Source organism: Corvus hawaiiensis, chromosome 3 (genome assembly GCF_020740725.1).
Source record: "Corvus hawaiiensis isolate bCorHaw1 chromosome 3, bCorHaw1.pri.cur, whole genome shotgun sequence".
Taxonomy (NCBI): domain Eukaryota; kingdom Metazoa; phylum Chordata; class Aves; order Passeriformes; family Corvidae; genus Corvus; species Corvus hawaiiensis.
In genome coordinates this window covers 63,861,032-63,881,789 of record NC_063215.1, presented here as the reverse complement: position 1 = coordinate 63,881,789, position 20,758 = coordinate 63,861,032, and the positions used below count along the sequence as shown (strand labels likewise).

Below are 20,758 nucleotides of genomic sequence, written 5' to 3'. Positions count from 1 at the left end.
ACATGCTATAATAATAGATGCTGTGTAAGTGCTGCAGATGGAAAGTGGATATTGGCTCAATATTTGCAAAATGGGAATAACAAGCCTGGTCTTCCAGAAGACTGTTTGGCGAGTGTGGTGCAGGAAAGAACATCCACCATTAGCTCTTTATTCTGTTACTCTGCAGCCACTGATGAATTAAGTGTATGGTGTCTTGCTGTGAAGAATAAGTGGAACAGACACAGGGAGATGTCTGACATATATTTTGAGGTGCATTTAATATTGTAGTGCTTCCGGATTCCACTAGCATGCTAGGGGTTTTGGCTTCAAACCAATGTTTGCATCAGTACCATGTGTCTCTGAAACAGCAGTGCTTACTTTAGAGCTGGCTATGAAAATAGTTTCCATTATAACCCCTTGTTTTCACATGCTTCTTTTATTTTATTTTGAAAATTCTCTTTTGAGTCAAAAATTTCCATCTGTATCTTTGCCAAAAGGTGAAGTTTTCCCTCTTCTTTTTCTTCAGCTTGGAAGGAGAATCTTTCAAATGTTTTTGAGTCATGGGAGAGTGGAAAAAATGCATTTTCCCAGTAGGATAAAAAAAGTCCACATTTTCACAGTAGTAGAAACATACGGAGAAAGGAAACTGAAGGCTGAAACTTGCATTTTGGTCCAGATATTTCTGTAGTAAACCAGCTTCATGGGGAAGGTCTTTGCGAAAGGCAGAGATTATTCTGATTTTTGGCAGTTAATCAGGCATGGGTCCAGGTTTGAAACTTTGCTGGCATTCAGAATATTGTTCAAGGTAGCATCTTTACAGCTAGCCATTTAAAAAGAAAAGAGCCAGTCCCCTGTGGACTTCTGCCCTTCAGAGCTAATTATACAATTAAATTGAATACAATACATTTAAATTCATTCTAAAATCTAATTGAATGGAGAGGAACTAGAAGAACACTGGTGCCAAACATTTTTGAAACTTTTTCTCAATTCTCGTTCAATCCAGCAAGAGCAAATGGATGTTGTTGAAATCATGGACAGGCTCATGCACTTCCAAAGGGCCAAAGTGCACAACAAGGTATTTACACACCACTGGCTTGAGCAAACGAGAAGCAGTATGCCTGCCAAATTTTTTGTTGGATGTCTTTTCCCCTTCACATCAGCTAGGAAGCATCAGTGCAAAACTCTGCTATGTGTATTTACACTGAATAGGTTAACAAATAGAAAAGAAAAAAGGAAAAGGGAAGGGAAATGGAAAGGGAAGAGGTAAGCATCTAACCATCATGCTGATGAGTGATCCTGCACCCCGTGCTGCTTTCTATTACTGTTTTTTCCTGGTGAGAACTGTAGTGGATACATTACTGGTAAGTCCCCTCCATATGTTCTAGAAATACACAAGATCTGAATAATTTGGGGGCTAGTGATCGTGTTGTGACCCTCAGTTTCATATTTTCTGGCTCTTTTGAAACTTTTAACTACGCAGCCTGCACATTTCATTAAACCTTTTGCTTTCTATCATTCAAAACCTGCTCCAAGTGTACATACATTTGGCAAAGGCATCCAAAATGATGTGTTTATTTTGCTTCAGTGCCAAAAAGCAGTGATTCATTAAGGAGCTTGGAAACATAGAGGACAAGCCGCAGCCAGCAACCACCACACGTGCCCTGAAGAGCAGAAAGCTGTGTTTTTCTAAGGAAAATGGTTAGTACAGCTGGACCAGTATCATGGCTGCCTTCTCTGAAGCAAGGAGGCACTGCTGGACAGGCTGGAGAGCACAGAAGTTCTCCTGGATAACTGGGCTTTGCTGCAGCAGCAGCAGCCAGAAGGCAGCCAGAGGCTGCTGTTAAGCCCAGACGGGAGGGAGAAAAAATGCCTGAGGGGAATTGGTCCAGCTCATAGGAGCCTTTCCTTGAAATGATGAATTAGGGAACTCCAGTACCGTGCCACTGCTATGGTGAACACAATAAAAGGTGCAACAGGCCTTGAGAGAAGAGGTGGAGGAGGAAAGGTGGTGACCTGCAGTAAGAATAGGCCTCCAGCTGCCCTTAGCTGCACTACTCTGTTTTCTCTGCTGGGGATATGCCAGCTTGTATCAGTAAAGGGGCCTGTTTGTTCTGGTATTGTAGCTACTGATAGGAACTTTAGCAGCAGCTAAAACCTTTGAAAACCTGGCAGAAACCTGACTATTGAGGAACTCTACACTCCAACATGTCATTGTTATGCCACTGTTTTCTTCTTCCCCAGTGGCTTGAACTAGGACAGGCAGAATGCTATTTATAAGTTCTAATACAGTCCTTTTTTGTCTTTCATCACAAATCTGGAACCCTGGACAAAATTGAAATCTGGTGACAAACACGCTGTTGATTGGAAAAGGTCTGATGGTTATTTTCTTCCTGGAAAGGAAATTCTGTCCTGTGCTGTCACAGTGCTACCACACAACAGGAGGTGCTGGGATCCAGGAGCCAGTATGAGGCACGAAGGAAATGATCATGTATGAAAAACATTAATACCAAGAGTTCTTGCAATTAACAGTCATAAACAGGTAGAAGAGTTTTTGGAAATTCAAGGTTTAAAATTTAAACCAGGACTGTAGCATTTAAATTATTAAGTACTAGGTGTGACCTTACAGACTTTGGGTAATATGTCATGTCACCTACTGGGGGGTTCTTCACCTGTTTTTCAGGAATACCTGATTTAGGCTTAGGGACATAATGTGGTCCAGTATGCCAGTTCCCCTTGGTGCTTTAAACAAAGACAGAAGGTAGCTTTTTCCAGCACCAAATGAATACTACTTAGCCCTTCTTAAAAGAAGGCAAGAGTGTTATCCTGAAGAACACACATTTCTTATAACATATTAGTTTTAAGTAAATTCAAATTTTAAAACTCCAACATTTAGTGTCAGATGGGTCTGATTAATCTGTCATTTTTTCACTTTCATAGTATTACGCAAGTAGTTCTCCAAAATCTGCATTACACCACTTCTACTACTTATATCAGAAGTCTTTAGGCAGCTGATAATTTTTAAAACAATAGATGTGAAAGTAATAGTCCACCAAATAATTAGTGAAATACTCTGAGTTTGTGAGAAAATGAAGGTTCCTGCATAGGCCAGGTTTGATGAAGCAAAGCAAGGGAACTGACTCCAGATCAATCACAAGCAAAGTAAACAAACATTAGCAACAACTGTGGGATGGAGGGAAAAATCAAAAATCTCAGGAGAATATAAAGTTTTAGAATTTGCCTTTAAGGAACATTAGGGAAAGAAAACACCTTTGAAAGACATTGTGGAATAGAACTGGCCAGGGATGAAGCATGTAGAAATTGAAATGTAGGAAGAAAGCACAGTGGGGGCGTAGGGCAGTTTCTGAAGCTGAGGAATATGCACAGGAGAGGAGTAGATCTGCTCCCCGTGACTCACTGAATATTTGTGTTGGGACCATTTTCTTTCTATTTTCTGCCTTTCAGCCACACACAGTATGTAAATTACTTTAAAAGCCCAGTGTCTACAGTACCACAGAAACTGAAAACTGGTTTTAAAATGACAATGGAGATTTTTCAACATACTTGCAAATGTTCAAGGCTGTAGAAGTCATTCCTACGACAACTTGCCAAGGAGTTACTTAATATGGGAAAGAGCAATGTTAAGTTAAAGGGTACAAGAAAAGAAAGCCACAGATCAGATGATAATAGCACACAAGTAGATCCATAAGCATTCATTACTAACCATTTAAAACCATATCGATGTGTTTTTATGCAAGTTTCCTCTAGGTTCAGGCAAAACCCCTGAGTCAGACAGCACAAAGAGGCCCATGGCTGAGGACACCTAGCACAGAGCCTGGGTAATAAATTATTGAACTCCTGTGGCCATGAATTGTTCACCTGCTTCCCAGTGTTCAAAACTGGCTTGCAAACTGTTATGGTGAATAATTTAGGGTAGCAAACAGCAAGTGCAGAACCTATTTGCCGATAATTTGTGAGCAGAAAGAAAACCTGTCTGTGCCAAATCACCAGGAATGAGTTTGCCCAGCTGTGCTGTTTTTCTTGCCTGTGATGGCAAAGTGCTAGTAAGGATAAGTAAGAACAGACATTGAAACAGGAGTCGAAATCACCTGAATACTAAACGAGTCTGAGCCCCTCAGATCTTCCACAGGTAACAGCCTTGCTACCCATCACCCAGTGCAATCTTAATGTGAACAAGCAAATCTCATCCAAGAAATTTCTGCTGTATGTTTTAATCAGAATAACCCTTATTTGCATTTTAACTCCTGTGGTCTGAAGTTTTGAACCTCTAGCTTCCAAATTTAGAGACTGAACTACAGAAGCTCCTCTCAGTTCTGTATAGTTGCCTTCCATTCTACTATGTAGACAGTATGTGCAATGGGATTTTTTGTGGGAGGAAGACTGGTGATGATCACTCACAAGAACAACAGCCTCTTTTTTAAGGAAGATGTCAAGTTCTTTTATTTTTGCCTTATACTTGGGCACTGAAAATGGGAGGTGACACTGGTGAAGACAGCATCGGTAAGCCATTAAAGGTTAAAAAAGGACACATAAAAATATTTTAAAATATTTTCAAATGAGAGAATAATCTAGGGTTATTAAAAAAGTCCCTGGTTATTAAAAGGAAATGGCCTAAATTCCTAACACAATGCCAGTATAATCCATGAATATGGCCTGTGATTTTATTTTGACAGCGCGCGTTTAAGAACTGCATTCAGTTTCACAGAAAACAGAACTAGCTTTTCGCTCAACCACAGCTGATTCTTCAGTCCCAAGCAAAGAGATTTTGGTGGTACCCTCCCCAAATTCTTCCGCTTAATAACTGCAGGTTCTCTACAGGCAGGTACGAATTCAATGTCATTGTTACAAACCTTAGTGTGACTATGACTGTAAAATGACCTGGCTTCTTGCTTGTGTTTTCTCATGCCATGACCTTTGCTTTGTTTGTTGTATCGTTCAGCTCTGCAGCCTGCTGGACACCGTGCTGCTCATCTTCCAGCAGTTCTGCACACTTGCAGGAGCTGTGAGTGGGTGGACCACACAAGAAATGACCTGTTTGGATCATTTCTGCTCTGGACTCAGTGCCATCCTCTTGGTTTTTCTTAATAAGCACCTGGACAACAGTCTTTTCCTGTTACGTTTGCCAGTCCTGCATTACGAATCCTGGGATTAAATGGGATCACCCCTCCTTACAGCTTCTGTTATATTTAGGGCCATAAATTAATCACAGTAACTGAGGGAATAGTAATACAATTTCACCTTTCTAAAATGCCTCTTTACATGAGACTTTATAAAGACTGGGCAACAACATCCTACAAGTTGTAGGTCATCTATTGCCATCCATCATCCCAGTATGGGAAACACACTGAAATAGAATTGTCTTTGAAGCTTTACTTAGAGGAAGGAATTTGCCCTTTCATATGTGAGATAGATTATTGTGAGTATTATTTCATTCTGACTTCGGAAGATTTTGGAAGTTTTACATCATTTTCCACGACGAGACCTTGTATCAGCCATTTCAACAAGTGAGACATTCTAGTTTACAAACACTTCCAAAATCCATGAAGAATCTATTTTTTTTCCTTTCGGTAGAATATTTCAGTTCTTGAGGGTCAGCAGTGTCTCTTTAAGAGTACTCTCTATGGTACTCAACATGATAACTTTGGAGGAAGAAAAGCGCTGTGTGTGTAGCATGAAGCAATCAGATGTTATTACTCACATTGAAGTCTCAGATCTAACTGGAACACTGGGTCCAGGAACCCCACTGAGGCTGCTGTGTCAGAACAGCCTGGCATGACTTACTGGCACCTCTTGTACCCATCAGCTGAACCGCTGCTTCCCCACCTGATAGAAGACACACATATTTTAGCATCTTTTCGCAGAATTTCCTTCAGTACAAGACTAGCCCTGGATAGAATGGTCATGGAAATTTTAATCCTGAAATTCTCACTTTAATTTCCCCTGCCTATTTTTGCTTTGCTTGCAATTGTGGGTTTCCAGAAAGCCCAGAAGACTACAATACTGCAGAATGCTGGGCAGTCTGTTTGTGTGTCTTATCCTCTTAGTTGTTTAGATGCAAAGTGGAATATACAGCCTAAGATATCATCAAATCATCTACATCCTAAAATGTATTCTATCTATGCAATTGTAATCTCAAATCTCTGCTAGAATCACTTGTTATATCCTTAAGCTTTTAACTGTTCTCCATGCCACTTATGAACATGGCAAGAAACTTAATGCACAGATGAGAACACCTCTATCATACTGCAGAATAAAAGTATACAGGCAACCAAATATTAAATGTGTGTATTTTGTGTGGATGCTCATATGTGAATGTCAGCAGGGTGTTAGAATCCCTTTGCATGGAGGCAATTACATAAATATAGCTCCGCATACGAGAAATGTAATATATCTTTCAACAGCCCAGTTTCCCTTACAATTCATAGAAAAGAAAGTCACGACCAGCAGTTAACCTAGGAAGAAAAAAAACCAGAAACAAACACAACAACTAAACCAAAAGAAATTGGTAACTACTTCAATTACATGAAGGATGTGGTAACTAGATTTCATTTATTTAGCTCAGGAGTTGACTTTGAGGACTTCATTACTTCACGTGAACCACTGCAGACAGATGGTATACACTTTTGCATTGTAAACTGGGCTTTTACGCAAGAGGGGAACACAATTTCCTTTGATAAAATTAATGAGATCCACCAGAGGCAGACAGGAACACTTTTATGTTCCTGTTTACAAGTGATTCCAAAGAGGTAACTCAAGTTTCTCAAAACAGACTCTTTAAAAATACTTTTTAAGGTAAGAAAAAAAAAGTGCCAAATTGCATGCAAAAAAAATCCAGAGAAATTAACGACAGAAGTTGTCTGTTCCACAAGCTGCCCTTCTGGAAGCCTTTCCTTGGGCTGACAAAGGGACCATTAGGCCATCTACCTTGACTCCCACTGCACAATTCAGCCTGGTTCTCTGTATAAGCCCCACTTGATTATCTTCAACACCATGCTTTGTATGGAACCTGGATTTGGGGATGTCAGACAAACGGTCCTTCCCTCAGTGCTTGAACATCCAGGACTGTTGCAATGCTGTTCTTTCCTTGCAACAGCACTGTTAAGTTAAAATGCAACATCTGCCTTTCCCAAGTGCATTGGCTTTTTTCACACCTTTTGTTGGAGAGCACTTTCTGCAATTTCCATCTTACCTTGTGGATCTCTTTCCAGGTGTCTCACATCACACAGCATTTTTTAAGGGACAACAGCACAGGATATGGGACAGCACTTTTTGTCTGATAAAAAGCACAATGATGTAATAGGGTTTCTACCTACCTTTTTCTACTTGCACATCTGTACGTACATATCAATCCCTTTTCTACCAGCATAAGCTCACTAGGAGTTCATGCTGAATTTCTCCAAGCTCCCATACGGAGTGACTTTCTAAGATACATTCCTTGGCCCTGTAGGTAGTGTCGTTCCATCCTGCAAGTCTGACCTTTTTCTCTTTTTGACCCTACTGAAACTTACTTGTTTAAAAGACTTGAGTTTATTAAATAATCCAGATAACTCTGTGATTGCTTTGTCCTCATTATCACTCTATTATCACATTATCTACTTATTCTGTCTAAATTTGCTGTCAGTGGTGATGTACTTAGTCTTTTTAAAGCTGTTTGAAATAATACTTCTCTAGATTCCTGATGAAAACTCTGAAGAGCCTCCCTGCAGCTCACCAACAGAAACATCCTCATTAAATGCTAGTACTGCTTGGACAATTTCATTTAGTTCCTCATCTGTTTGTGCATTATTAATTCTGTGTTGTACTCACTTTTTACTATCTTACTAAATCAAGTACCTAGCAGAAGTCTATTAAACTCAAGCCTCTGGCAATTTAATGCATAATCATATAAAATGAGGAAATAAAAGATCTGTTTACCAGGACCTATTTTCTATAAAAAACTAGCATTTGTTGTAGTCTCCTCTATGCATTAGCTGACAACCACAATTCTTCTGCCTACCACTCGAGCAGCAGCAACTTCTTGTGCTCCTTTTGTGTCCTTGGTATGGGCCCCACACTAACACACTTGCCCATCTATTGGAGCACCACCACAGTGCCACTACGTGCAAAGATCATCCAGCCAGATATCACTTCAACCCCTCTAGGATTTTCCTCTAGGATTCCCAGACCACTGAAAAATAGTAATTTCACCATTTCTTGCTAATAGGTGTTCTTTAGGTGAGCCTCAAGTGTCCTCCTGTGATATATATGCATCTCCCTGCTTATTTCTAGATACTGCATAGTAATAGCTATTGGTGCTCACGTTTATGGGGGTTTTAATATTTTTCTTTTTTTCTCTCTCTCTCTTTTTTTTTTACCACTGGTAACTTGTTCTAACATTAAGCTTGTATCATTGCTTGGATGATGCTTATGCTTTAAAGAAGACGAATCCTTTGTTCCTTTTGCTCTAGTGCTACATGCACAATCTCTATTTCCCCCCATCTTCCCCATAAGTTTGTCCAATTGATTCTGTCCCTTCTTGTCACCTGTTAGGGCAGACTACTGCTGTCTGGATACTGCTGTCTTTGACTATCTTCTTTCTTTCAAAATTAAAAGTAGTCCTGTCTTCGATTATGTACCTGTGAGTGTGGCGAGGGTCGGGCACTTTTCCAGACCTCAGTCACAGCCAAACGAGCTTGGTCAGGACCCCGTGCCTTGCCCGGGCGCTCCTTTTCCACTCGTGGCGGCAGCGCAGCCCTGAGAACTGCTGCCAGCAGTGAAGCACCTCAAGCAGGGCGATGGGATCGCTCCCTGCGGCTGCCTCAAGTTTCCCCTGTACCTTCAGAGGGGATGAGAGGGGGTGGGAATAAATCCGTCTCTGGACTAACGTTTTGGAGGAGGGCGGGGGTAGGCAGGGACCGGGACTCCAGCAGCGCGGGAAGCCTCGCCAGCTGCGCACCGTCCCTCCCCAAACTCCGTGTAACTAGAGGCGGGTTTTTCTGTCTTTGATTTTTTTTTTTTTTTTTTGTTTAATTTATTAAAGACCCCTGCGATCCGCGCGGGGCCGGTGCGGGAGCGGCGCGCGGCCCCCCCGCGGCCGGGCGGGGCCGAGGCGGGGCGGGGGCGGAGGGGCCGCGGCGGCGGCGGCCGGGCAGCTCGGCGGGATGACGGGCAGCCGCCGGCCCGCAGCCGGAGCGGCCGCCCCCCGCCAGCCGGCGGGGAGCGCGGGCCCGGCCAGCACCGGGATGTTCCCTCGGGAGCAGCCGCGGCGGAGGCTGCGCGCCCCGCGGGCGGCGTGAACGCCTCTCGGCCAAGCCATGGGCCAGACCTCGGTCTCCACGCTGCCCGAGCCGGCCGGCGGTGAGTACCGGGGCGGGGCGGGGGGCTCCCGCCGGGCTCCGTGGTGGCGGCGGGGGAGCCGCGGTTCCCGGGCCGGCGGAGCGGTGCCCGCGCTGCCGGGGCCGCCGCCAGTGCCCCGCTCCTTCGGAGCGCAGCGGGACGGGAGGGACGGCCGCTCTGCCCGCTGCCCTGCCCGGCTCGGCTGCCCCCGGGGGGCGAGAGGCTCCGCCGTGCCTCCCACCTCCTTCGGGGCTCCTTCTTTCCCCGTTCTTAAATAAGTAAGTACGAAGGCTTCCCCTTCGTAGAGAAAGAGAAGGGAAGGAGCTCTGGCACCTCGCCCAGGAGCGCGGCTAGTGACCCGCCCAGCTGGTTGCTTTTAGCTCCAGTACTTTTTATGTGTAAGCAGACTGTTCAAAATAAATAAATAGCGTGTGAGTGGAACTGTTTCGGTTTTTTTCCCCCCAGTAAAGCAGTCCTGGCTGTTTGCAACTTTTTGACGATAGTACAAGCTACTTGGGAATGTTGTTTGGAGGCATGTTAGGATAACCTGGTGTGTTTTAGTTACTGAAAAACAGAGTGGATCTCTTCCCGCAATAATAGGATGTAGAATCTAAATTAACTTCAGAGAGGTTTGACGTTTCCTGCAAAATTCCTGCATGCTTGTTTTTCCTCAACGCCTGTTTCCTTTACATCCATTGAAAATAAAAATACAAAATCCCGTTGTGGACTTTAATGCTGAAGGCTGAACTTTATCCTTAATTTGCTTATTACTGTTAATGTGGGAATGTTTTGTCAAATAGGAGACAGTGCAACAAACTTTCTCTTTTCCCCTTTTGTTTTTCCTTCATGGCCGTTATAGAGAATAGTTTTAGTATTAACACATAATTTTCAGACAAACACCATTATATTCCTAGTCACACCATGCCAGTCAAAACCTTGGATGATTTTCTCACCTGTCAAACACTGCATGAAAGCAAAACTGGACCATTTCCAATAAATGTCACCATCCTGTTGAAGGTTTCACCCGGCAGGCAGTGTGTTAGGATTGTTTCAAGGTAGGCATCAGGAAGCAGATGTAAGGAAACAGATGGACCAGTTAAAAATTTTTGTTAAACTTCCTGTACAAAAAAAGTGACTGAACTCTCAAATGCAAAAGTTTATTGTTGAGAGTGTTTTGCCTAGGGGAGGCTTGTATCTTGACTAAGGATAACTGTGGTTGCCTGTGTTCACTTGGCTGGATGATAATGGATAATAATTGGGCTGAATTTCTAGCTTTACCTCAAAGAAAAAAAGTCACAGTTGAATTCTTTCCTAATTGAAACCAAAATTTTCAATCAGGAGCTGTAAGAGACAAGTATCTGAAGATGTAAGTTACGATGATGCTGCCTCAATATTGCCAAGTAAATTTTAAGTATCTTTAAGTAATTTTCAGAGCACTGCAGTTTGGGATGAGACAGTGGTAGTGCCTCTGGGAGGTTTCACAGAAGAGTAATCCCACTGCACTTTCATTGCTGTTGAAATTGTTGGGAGGCTATATCCTCAACAAGAAACTATAGGGGCAAGAGGGTTTCTGGGTGGCATGGATTCTTGGGGGTGCAGTCATCTTTCTCTAGTCTGTTTTACTGACATGGTCTGGACATTTAATCCATTGTGAAGTTTGGGAGGCCCTGTCCATCTGTGATCAGGGCAGGAGAATGACTTCCATTGGTTCCTGTTCCATGGGTTGCCCTTTAGGCAAGCAGGCCTAAAATCTTCGTTGATTTTGGCGTGCCAGGCAGCTACAAGCCATTTAAGTCTTTGACAGCTGCTAGAGATTAGAGTTGAAGGAGATATCTGTCTTGCACACGCAGGGGCTACAAATCTGTTTTAGTGCTATGGAATCAATAGTGCATTCAGATCCTCAGTGAGCCACACAAAAGCAGCTGTGAGGAATTGCTTGCCTGTTTACTCCCTTTTCCCCCAGCCATGCCAGCCTGGAGGGCTCAGACCCTGCCCTACAAGCCCTGCTGTGCCGGCAGGGCTCAGAGTTGGCTGTTGGCTCTGTGCAGGGGAGGGCACCACTAGTAAATCACTGTGGGGCCTTCGGGTGGAATGGTAAAGTGAACGTGGTTTGATGTAGCAAACTAACGTAAAAGATTTTTCCTGAACGTCACAGAGTGCTAGAAGAGATAAAATATATACATAATGAAATACTCAGGATGGACGTCAGCCAGTGTCCTGAAGGGTTGGGCTTTTTTAAGATTTTGTTTAAATTAAAGGCTTTACTCTTGGAAATGTAAATATATGTTGAAGTACTTAAACAAATCAAGGTCCTAGTGTCACTTTCCTATAGGGTTAAGGGCAGAACTGAGCCCTAATGATAAAATTGAGAAGTCCTTCTCGACTGGGCAGACCAGATGGATTAGCATGCCTATAAAGAGAGGAAGAATCAGATTTTCATACTCCGCTGGAACTTTCTTTAGCAATACCATCTTGCTAGAGTCTGCCATCAGCTGCATGTGAGTGAGTGTTGAAGTGTTTTGGACAGGAGGATCTGGGCTTTAATCATCTCCCATAACTATGTGTGGTAGATGGGCAGCAAAGCAGGTCTTGGATTGCCTGGTCAGTGTCCATAGGCAGCTTTTGCTCCTTCTCCTAGGTTACAGCTTTCCAGTCATTTAGATAGTTTTTAAAGCTTGTTTATTTGCCATGGGTAGAAAATGTGAACAAACATCAGTCGCAACAGGAGCTTGGGAAGACAGTATAGATACGTGGATAAGGGGGAGCACATACTGTCCTTGTTTGTTTTCCTTCCTCTTCTCCGATTTTCGCACGCCTGGCAGGACTTAACGTGCTCTCTCCCCATTTACTGGCTGGAGTTCAGTGCTTTTGGGGGTTATCAGCCATCGTGTGCAAAAGCTATCACTTCTACTTTCTGATCTACAGCTTATCAAAGGGCAGAAGAGCTGTGCACTTTTTTCAGTTTGGATTTTTTCTTTTTTCTTTTGGATTTGTTCTTTGGTAGTTCAGTACCAGCCATAGCACAGAGAAACAAACAGTGGAGACACGGTCAGCATATCAGGAAGGTAACATTTCAAAGCAGAACTAGTTAAGTGGAAAAAGATTTTTGTTTTTTCCTGAGTAGAGACGCCTTGTCAAGAATAAAATTTCCAGTAAAAACAGACCTTATTAGTGTTCCTAGGAATAGGTCAGGCAGCTCAGCATGGAGTGTGGAGCACAAGCAGAGGGTATGTGAAGGGGAAGGACAAGTTGCCAAGGGAAGGTCCCGGGAAACTCTTGTCCCACTGGTTGGGGTGCCCAGTGGGGTGAGCTGAAGGCTGGGGTCAGATCCCTGTCCTGACCTGCTGTGCCAAGGACATAATCTGTAGGGCTGTTTACTCTGGGGTGGGGGGGAGTTCCTCTCCTCACATGCGTTTTGCAGAAACAGAGCACAAACTGTCTGGCTTGCATTTCATCCTTTTACAGACCCACAGTTTTTTTCAAGGGTATGAAAATGTACTTCAACAGCACAGGAAAACCGTTTCCCACCCAGCTCCCCCCATGAGATGAAAGCAGTCACTGGTAGGATCCTGTTGTTTGTTGACCTTGGCACTCGGTGAAATGATTCTCATAGGTCAGAAGTGAACATGTTTCTCAGACTGCTCCTTTTCATCTCTCTTGGCTTTATGGGATTTCCTGTTCATGGACAAGGAAACAGCAGCTTCACCTGTGTCTGTGCAGAGGAATTGTAATTGCACTAACTGGGCAACCTTGTCGTAATCCTGAACTGAAATGGAAAACTAGTATTTGCTTCAGCACTTCTAGGTGTTGGTAAACAAACTAATTGGTTATCCATGGAGCAATTCCAAGACTCGTCTAGTAAAAGAAGTTATTCCAGTAGTGCTCTGCATTGGTAGCTGCTTGTGAGCCTTACTGAGGGTGCTGTTGAGAGCAAGCCCTCCTGTACCTGAGGAGCTGGACATGGAGATGGTCAGCCACAGACTTAAATTCTCATCCTGACTCAGTCCACTATGACTCTGAATGTACAGAAAAGCCCTCAGAGTAATAATTTTCAAAGTGTTTAAAAAGGAAATTGATTTTTCTCCTCTGGCTATTTTTCCTTTCAAAAGTGGAAGAACTTTGAAACTCATTGCACTTTACAGGAAGGCATTTCAAAGCACTTAGAGGTGCAGTGAACTACTCCCAACACACCTGTCAGCTGGTCATTTCAGGTTTTGCTGCACTTGAAAGAGTGGAAAGCAGAGCTATTGAGATGAAATGGTAATTTTCATTTGATATGAAGCCCCAAATGACTTGTCCATAGCCACAAAGGACATTCGTAGCCGAGAACCTCATCTTCCTTATACTTTTTCCTGAGTTTTAAATTGATTGGGGACTTTGAGGCTGAACCCTCATAAGACTGTGCTGGGAATCCTATTCATTTTTCCCCCCTTTTTTTATGCTTTTGTAAGTTATGGAAGAGTTATAAGTACAGTGTAAAGGTGTACTGTTTTCATTTGCCGCTAAACTTCTATCCAAAGCTTGTCAACTTTTTGGGAAACTCTTTCTTCACTCTACCAGTCTTGTCAGATGGGACTACAGTTGTGACATCTCCAGAATTTGGGTTAATTAAGTATGTAATCTGCCTCAGACTTCAGGCTGATTGAGTGGATTTTTTGGACACCTAGTCAAAGTTATAAAAAGTCCGTGTTTTCAGACAGAATGGGTAGCCATGAAGTTGCCTGCTACTAATGGGAACTGCAGGAGCTCTATTTAAAAGTTGATGCTTGTGTTTCTTGAGCTGAAATATGAAAAGCAATGGCAACTGCTGGAAGTGTAGGTCTCATCATGCACCCAGTGCCATGATTCTGATTTGTGCTGCTGGTGAGGGTCTCAATGTGTGTGGAATGAATCACTATTTATAGAAAAAGAAATCGCGCACACTTTTAAGTGTAGCATGTTTGTGGAATATGAGGTGCGCGTGCTGCCGCAGGCTCTGTGATCCGCCCGAGCCGAGCGGTGCCCCCGCGGCTCCTCAGCTGCAGCAATTCCTCGCTGCAGAGGAGGCTGCACCCTGAGCCTGCACCCTGGGGCACGGCCGAGAGCACGGGTCTAATAAGGACACCGGGGACCAGCTCCACCACAGGGACCGCGTGTGCGTGGAAACAAAGGTGTCGTGCTCAACAGGTCTCACCTCTTCTCCCTCTGAGGCCGCTTCACGGATGACCAGGATTTCTCCTTGTTTAGCTGCCAGGGTATGTGACCTTCCGTGTCACTGAGATATCTTCGTGTGCTGATGTTTGGTAGCCACTAATCACCTGTTCGCAGTGTTAATCATCAGCTTCCTCATCTGCCATGAGGAGAAGGAGCGCTCCTGGGCAGGGGCCGAGCCCTGCTGGCTGCCTGTGTTTGTGTGGGGGTTGTCTTCTCAGATGACCACTCCAATACTTCCCCAGATGAAAAGCTCATGGAAGATCTTGTTTCCTGCTGAGCCCCCTGTGCTAAGCCCCACTGACAACTGATCCCAGCCACCCCTGGGATCAGTTGTCCTTCCTTCCTAGCTCCTCTTCCTTGGCTTTCTTACTGCTCCTGAGTAATATGGCCTTATCCTTAGGTGGTGTTTTCTGGTACAGATTTCAAAATGCTTTCCAGTCCTTTTTATAGTATTCCTCGATTTGAATGGGAAAACTGATCACAATGAAACAGGACAGCACCTGAGATAGCCAGGAGGAAACCATCCTCATCGGTGTTTGCACCATATGACAGTCCAGCCTATTAAAAACTGAAAAGACGTATACATTTATATCTTTCTTTATATGTTTCTCCTTGAAGTTGTTCTTTATTCATTCTGGACACTGATGCTTTTGGAGATTTAAAAAAATGTAGCATTGCAGAAAAATACTTTGAATCAAAGCTGGTATGAATTTTTTTTTCGCTGAATTGTTTTAAAACACAATACCAAGTGCTCTTAATGCCTTGGGTTGATCACTGATGGGTTTTTAAAAATACTTCGGCAAACAGCCTGCTCCCAGAACTTATTTCTGCCCATTGTATTAAAATTGTAACAGTGGCTAGAAAAATATTTCTGATATGCAGAAATACCCCAACTAGCTGCCATTCAGTCCCATATGGAGGAGTCATTTCTGAACTGTCCATGCATTGTCTTCTCTAGCTGGCACAAGCCAGATCCCTGATCCTGTTCTTTTTCTGATACAAAAGGATTTATTTTCGAGTAGGGCCAGTGCTAGGCATAGGAAAAAAGAAAGGAGGTAGTTAGCTGGTGATGATAAAATTACTCTTATAACAGGCAGCAGTAGCTCTGGTCTATTTTGCCCCCAGCAGATCCCAGAGAGTGAGGCTGGCTGCTGGTGCCCCTGCTGAGCCAGAGGAAACTGTGACTAAAAACCATCAGCAGGGAAAGAAGGCAGATAATGAGGAGTGTTTTTGTTAGTTTTTCTCATGCCCCCAAAGCAAAATCAAAGACTGACACTGAGTAATTTATATCCCCCCCCCATATGTGAACTCTACAACCCCTACACTGTTAAGTGTATTTTTGGGCAAATGTAAAATTGTGGTGGGGTCCGGAGCGTGCTGTTTCCTGTAGTGTCTTATGAAATGGTTCGGTAGGAACTAGGTAGGAAGATCACCATGGATGTCCAGGTGATGCAGGGTGTGAAGATGGACTACTTTTTCTTCTCACTGTTTGTCCAGAAACACATGGGTGACAGGGCTGTGTGTCCTCTGCTCTGGGTTTGGGGGTTTTTTTTCTGGGTTTAGATACTACAATATGTGTATTTAAACCTTGCCTATTTGTAGTCCACATAGTGGTTTGGACTAGTGTGATAGTTTTTTTAACAACATGCCCATCAAACTAAGTTTTAAAGCTATCACAACTAGCAGTCAGCAAAGACCATGAAATTAACATCTGTTAATCATATGGCAGCTCATTATTAGGAAATTTGATTTAAGACTTGAGTTTCTTGCAAGGCTTGATACAAGGTCGCTGTGTAGGAATATGAATTTCTTCTGTCCCTGACTTGGCTTTTGGACACTTGGAAATAAAGTCTCTGTCCAAAGGGGAAGTCTTATTTACCTTTTTGTTTTCTAGCTGCTTTGTACAACTGTGATAATCAGTGTAAGTGGGAAAAGGCTAGGGAGAAATGAGGATCTATGGTTGCTCCATCATTGTATGGAAGTATAGGCTATGCTGTCAGGTTGCATGTAAGTAGAACGAGAATGACAGATCATTGGAGTGTTGATACCAAATCTGTGTCAATGATAGCTTTGTGAAAATGAAGTTTTGTATGAAAAGCTAAGGGCTGTGTTGCCTTTTTATTCTCTGATGCCTGCATTGGTTTCATATGAATTGGAATGATGTTTTGCCTAGCAGTTAGGCTGTGATACAGCTGTCCTAACATTTGAAACAATATGAGCAAAACCAGTTCTGTTCCTGAAGATCAGCCTGCATTCCTCACCCCCGAGAATGTGCTTTTTTAAATTAGTGTTTCAAGATGTCTTCACTCTTGACCATCTGCCCAAACTGTCAGTAAAATCTTATCAGGTAGATGCACCGTAGTCACTTCAGTGTTATTTAATTCCTTTTGTATTTTCTGAATCTGAATATTTTAATTTGTTGCCCAGTAAAAGTCCAAGAATGGTGCAGAGGCCTTAGATGCTGGTTGGGCTTTAGAGCCTGGGCTACTGCATGATCTGTGCAAACAGATCATGTAGTTTATGATCTAGAGATAATTCACAAAAAATACAGACAATCTCTAATATTTATTGATTTTAGCAAATGATTTGCACAATTAGAATAACTGATACATGATGAAACTTGATGTTTTCACTGCTATCATAATTTACACTTTCAGCTTAAGATGTTGCTGACAAGACTTGGTGACACACGGGGACTCTTTTTCAAGCTTAAGAGCTTTTCTTTATTGCTGGAAGCTCAGCTCAGAAAGTGCACTCTTGTCTGGGGATTTATCACCCTGGTTTTATTTCTGAGATTTGCAACATCGTTGCACACTAAAATTATTGTTGTTTCACTTGACCCTTTCTGCTGAGGAGGAAGACAGGGCTGGCTCTTCGTGCCTTCTGCCTGCATGGCTGTAGAGCAAGGGCAGGCAACAGAAGGAAAGTAATCTGGATTCCGACTTCAGGTATTCAGATCAACTAAGCAAAATAGCACTTGTCATGAGTGAAATTTGGTCTGAATTCCCAGGGAACCTCATGGGAGGGCAGCCTGTCACTGAAGAGGATGGTGTGTTGAAGAAACAAACTTACAGCAATGAGAGCCTGGAAGCCAGAATGTGGAAGGCTCCCTGCCCGTGGCAGAGGGTTTTGAACTAAATAATCTCTAAGGTCCCTTCCAACCCAAAACATTCTGTGATTATAAGAGCCAGTCTCTGCCTTCAGCTCAGCCTGCTGCAGTTGGGTGCACCAGTGCACCCTCTCAAACCAGGAGCTGGGAGACCAGGGTCGTGTGCCAGTGCCCATGTCTGACTGCAGCCTCTGCTGGCGTATCCCGGTTAACAATATAAGTGTGTAAGTGTTGTTGCACAGGTGTCTGGAGCAATAGCAGTTCATGGAAGAGCCCCAGCTGCAGATACTGCAGGGAGTGAGATGCCCAGGATACATGCTGCTAGCCAGTGTGTGCCCATGAGGCTGTGGAAAGCCTCAGCATGGCTCAGACATCTCTCACCTCTGCTGTTGAAGGGATTTTGTGCTTGGGCACCAAACAACTGAATTTCACTCAGCAGCAGCTTCCTGAGTTAGAAATGTGGTGTGATGTGAGTAGTAAGGGAGAGTCCAGTTTGTGACTCTTCTCCCAATTGCTCTCCTTGCTTATAACCCTCAGAGATCAACTTACTTGAAGCATTTATGTCATAACAAGAAATATAAAGTCACCCAGGCTGAAAGCTGATCTCTGTGAGCTTTTTTTCCCCCTCCCTTTTTTTCCCCCAAGATCCTGGATGAGTCAACAAAGAAATGACACTTCCATGGCATGCTTATGAAAGAGATTTAGTGGGATACAATCAAGTAATTTGAGTCACGTTACAACTTAAAGTCACTCTAAGCTGGTGGGAAATGATTTTTAGATACTAGCTGTCTTTATGAGGAGAAAAAAACCCAAACAGTTCATTGCCAAGAAATTAGATGTTTAAATTATGCATTTATAATGTGTTATAATTTATTTCATTGTTAATAATTCAGAACTGGCTGTGCATTTCCTTCCCTGTAAATTCATTCAATGTGTCTGAAGATTACTGGTTTGTTTCTTGGAGTTTTATAGATTTATTGCGTTTCTGAGGGGAAGGAAGTGTTGGTTTTGGCACAGACACTAAGAATATTCTTGTTCTGCAAATGTGAAGCAGTGTTCTAGTGCACTGCAAATCTGGCCTCTTTTATGTTGATACAGAGAAGGGTGTAGTGGTTTTCCTGCCTTACACATTATACCACCATGCATGAGTCTCCTACTCTCATGAATTGTTCGAGTGATTGATAAAAAAAGAGGAGAATATTTGTATTAATAATTAGTGCTAAAAAGCCATACAAGGTTTAAAACAATTGCAGTAGTTTCTGTGCTTAAATTCTTGAAGGAAAGTTTTGGAGGGCTGGTCTGACTCTTATGAGAGGACACTAGCTTTGATTTCTTGGAAAAACAATGCTGTTGTTTATTCTTGCTTGAATATTGCTGCTTTTGACACATAGAAGTAGGGTATGGAAGAAATAAGTGAGACATAACAAAGACTGTGTCTGTGCAAGGGAGTGAACAGCAAAGTAGACAACTTAGACTGTGGACAAAGCCAACTTCTTGAGAGCTGGACAAAGACCAAGCAGAAACAGTATATACTTTAGTTGGAGGAGAAAGTAATGAGAGTAGCAAAACATGAGCCAGAAAGAAAAAGAGAGATTAACTACAAAGCATTGCAGAAATTACCTGACTGTCACTCTGCTTTTAAAGCTTTTTGTTGGACAGTACTGTCATGCAACTGTGTCATGTTACAGAGAGAACATGATTCTGAAAAGAGGAAGAAAGTTTGTGTTGGAAAAGCCTAGGGGAATTCTCAGAAACCTGAAACTGAAAAAACAAGTATCTTGGACACTTACAGCAACACCTCTCTCTTAACTCCCCCCCAGCACTTCTCCTCCTGCTGATTTAATTTTCCCATTGCTACCAGAAGCAAGGGGGGAGAAGAGGAGGAGAGCATATTTTAGGCAGATCCAGCAAGATGAACAGTGTGTTTCTGAAACATTTAATGCACCTGGAAACTCTGTAGCTTAGCTTGAAGTGCATAATAAAAACCGTGTTGAAGGAGAAAAGTATTTGATGTCGGTATTGGATCTCTAGGATTATATATTTTTGAAGGAGAAAAAGAGGAAAAAAGAATGTACCTTTCTAGCTGACATCCATGAATGGTGAAGAAAACCTTGAGAATACGGGGTTAGGCCACTAGAAAGTATGCAAAAGGTAAGCATTATTTTCAATACATTTTAAACCATTAACAAAACTTGGGACTTGGCAGTTTTCTCTAGTTAGTAGGAGAAGCTGGATGCAAAATTTGATGTCTATCGCTGCACACTGTATCTATTGCGTAGACCCCTTATTAGTTTGGGAATGGCTGCAGTGACTGCATCTCAGCCCTGATAAGGTACAAGCCTTTCCCAGCAGCTTCAGTTCAAAATTAGCAAGATATGATAGCATGTAAGAATAAAGGCCACAGATAATCACCCTGGCGTGATCTGGAAAAGTTCATGTCTTCCAACTCTGAATTCTTCCATGAGCATTAATCAGTCCTGAAGGTGGGTCTTGAGTGATAATTAAATATTGTTATTCCCCCACCTGGCTCCAGATGGAGTCTGTCAGACCTGAAAGTCACAGACCATGGACGTAAGTGAGCACAAATGATTGAAGTCATGCCATGCATCTTTGTGGTTTTACTTTTCCACCGGCTGTCCTTAGGGATCTGTTTGTAGAGAAAACATCTCTCTCTCTCTTTCTGTAGCTCATCCTACATTGCATTCAGGGTTTCCTCAACCACAGAAGAGAAACAGTTCAGGAAACATCACCAGAAGGTGAGATGAACCAAATAAACAATTAAAATCCTTTGTTAGGTGAGTTCACCATGGTGAAGGAATCAGCTGAAGACAGCTAGTGACTTATCCCACTGCTGTGGTTAACTCTTTCTTTAGCTTTTGTGGGGGAACAGGCTCCTCAGCCCCTGCCTGCCTGTGGTTCAGCAGATAACATCATTACACCCTGACAGTCCCTGGATGGGAATGCTACTGGTTAGCATGTTTGGCAACCTGTTTTTTCCCCTGAGGGCCTGTATTTAGCAGCAGGACAGAACTGAGACTGGTGGCCTTATGTCAGCAGGGAGGTGTCTGGTGGCACAGATGAGTTTTTCTTAACCCCCTAAGAATTGATACATCCTCTGTATATATGAGCCCAGAGGTTTCTTTC

At 43.0% G+C, this 20,758-nt stretch overlaps 1 protein-coding gene across 5 annotated transcripts in view; it reads left to right on the top strand.

Annotated features, from left to right (window-relative positions):
* Window positions 1-20,758, top strand: part of PHACTR2 (phosphatase and actin regulator 2) — a 134,944-nt gene that overhangs the window by 47,844 nt on the left and 66,342 nt on the right. The window contains exon 1 of one of the 5 annotated variants that reach the window (XM_048296926.1): window positions 9,171-9,333. The exons of the other annotated variants lie outside the window; for them this stretch is intronic. Within the exon in view, the coding sequence (XP_048152883.1) occupies window positions 9,291-9,333 (43 nt within the window). The 5' untranslated portion in view covers window positions 9,171-9,290. Of the gene's footprint in view, window positions 1-9,170; window positions 9,334-20,758 lie in introns of those variants that run through there. 5 annotated transcript variants of the gene reach the window in all.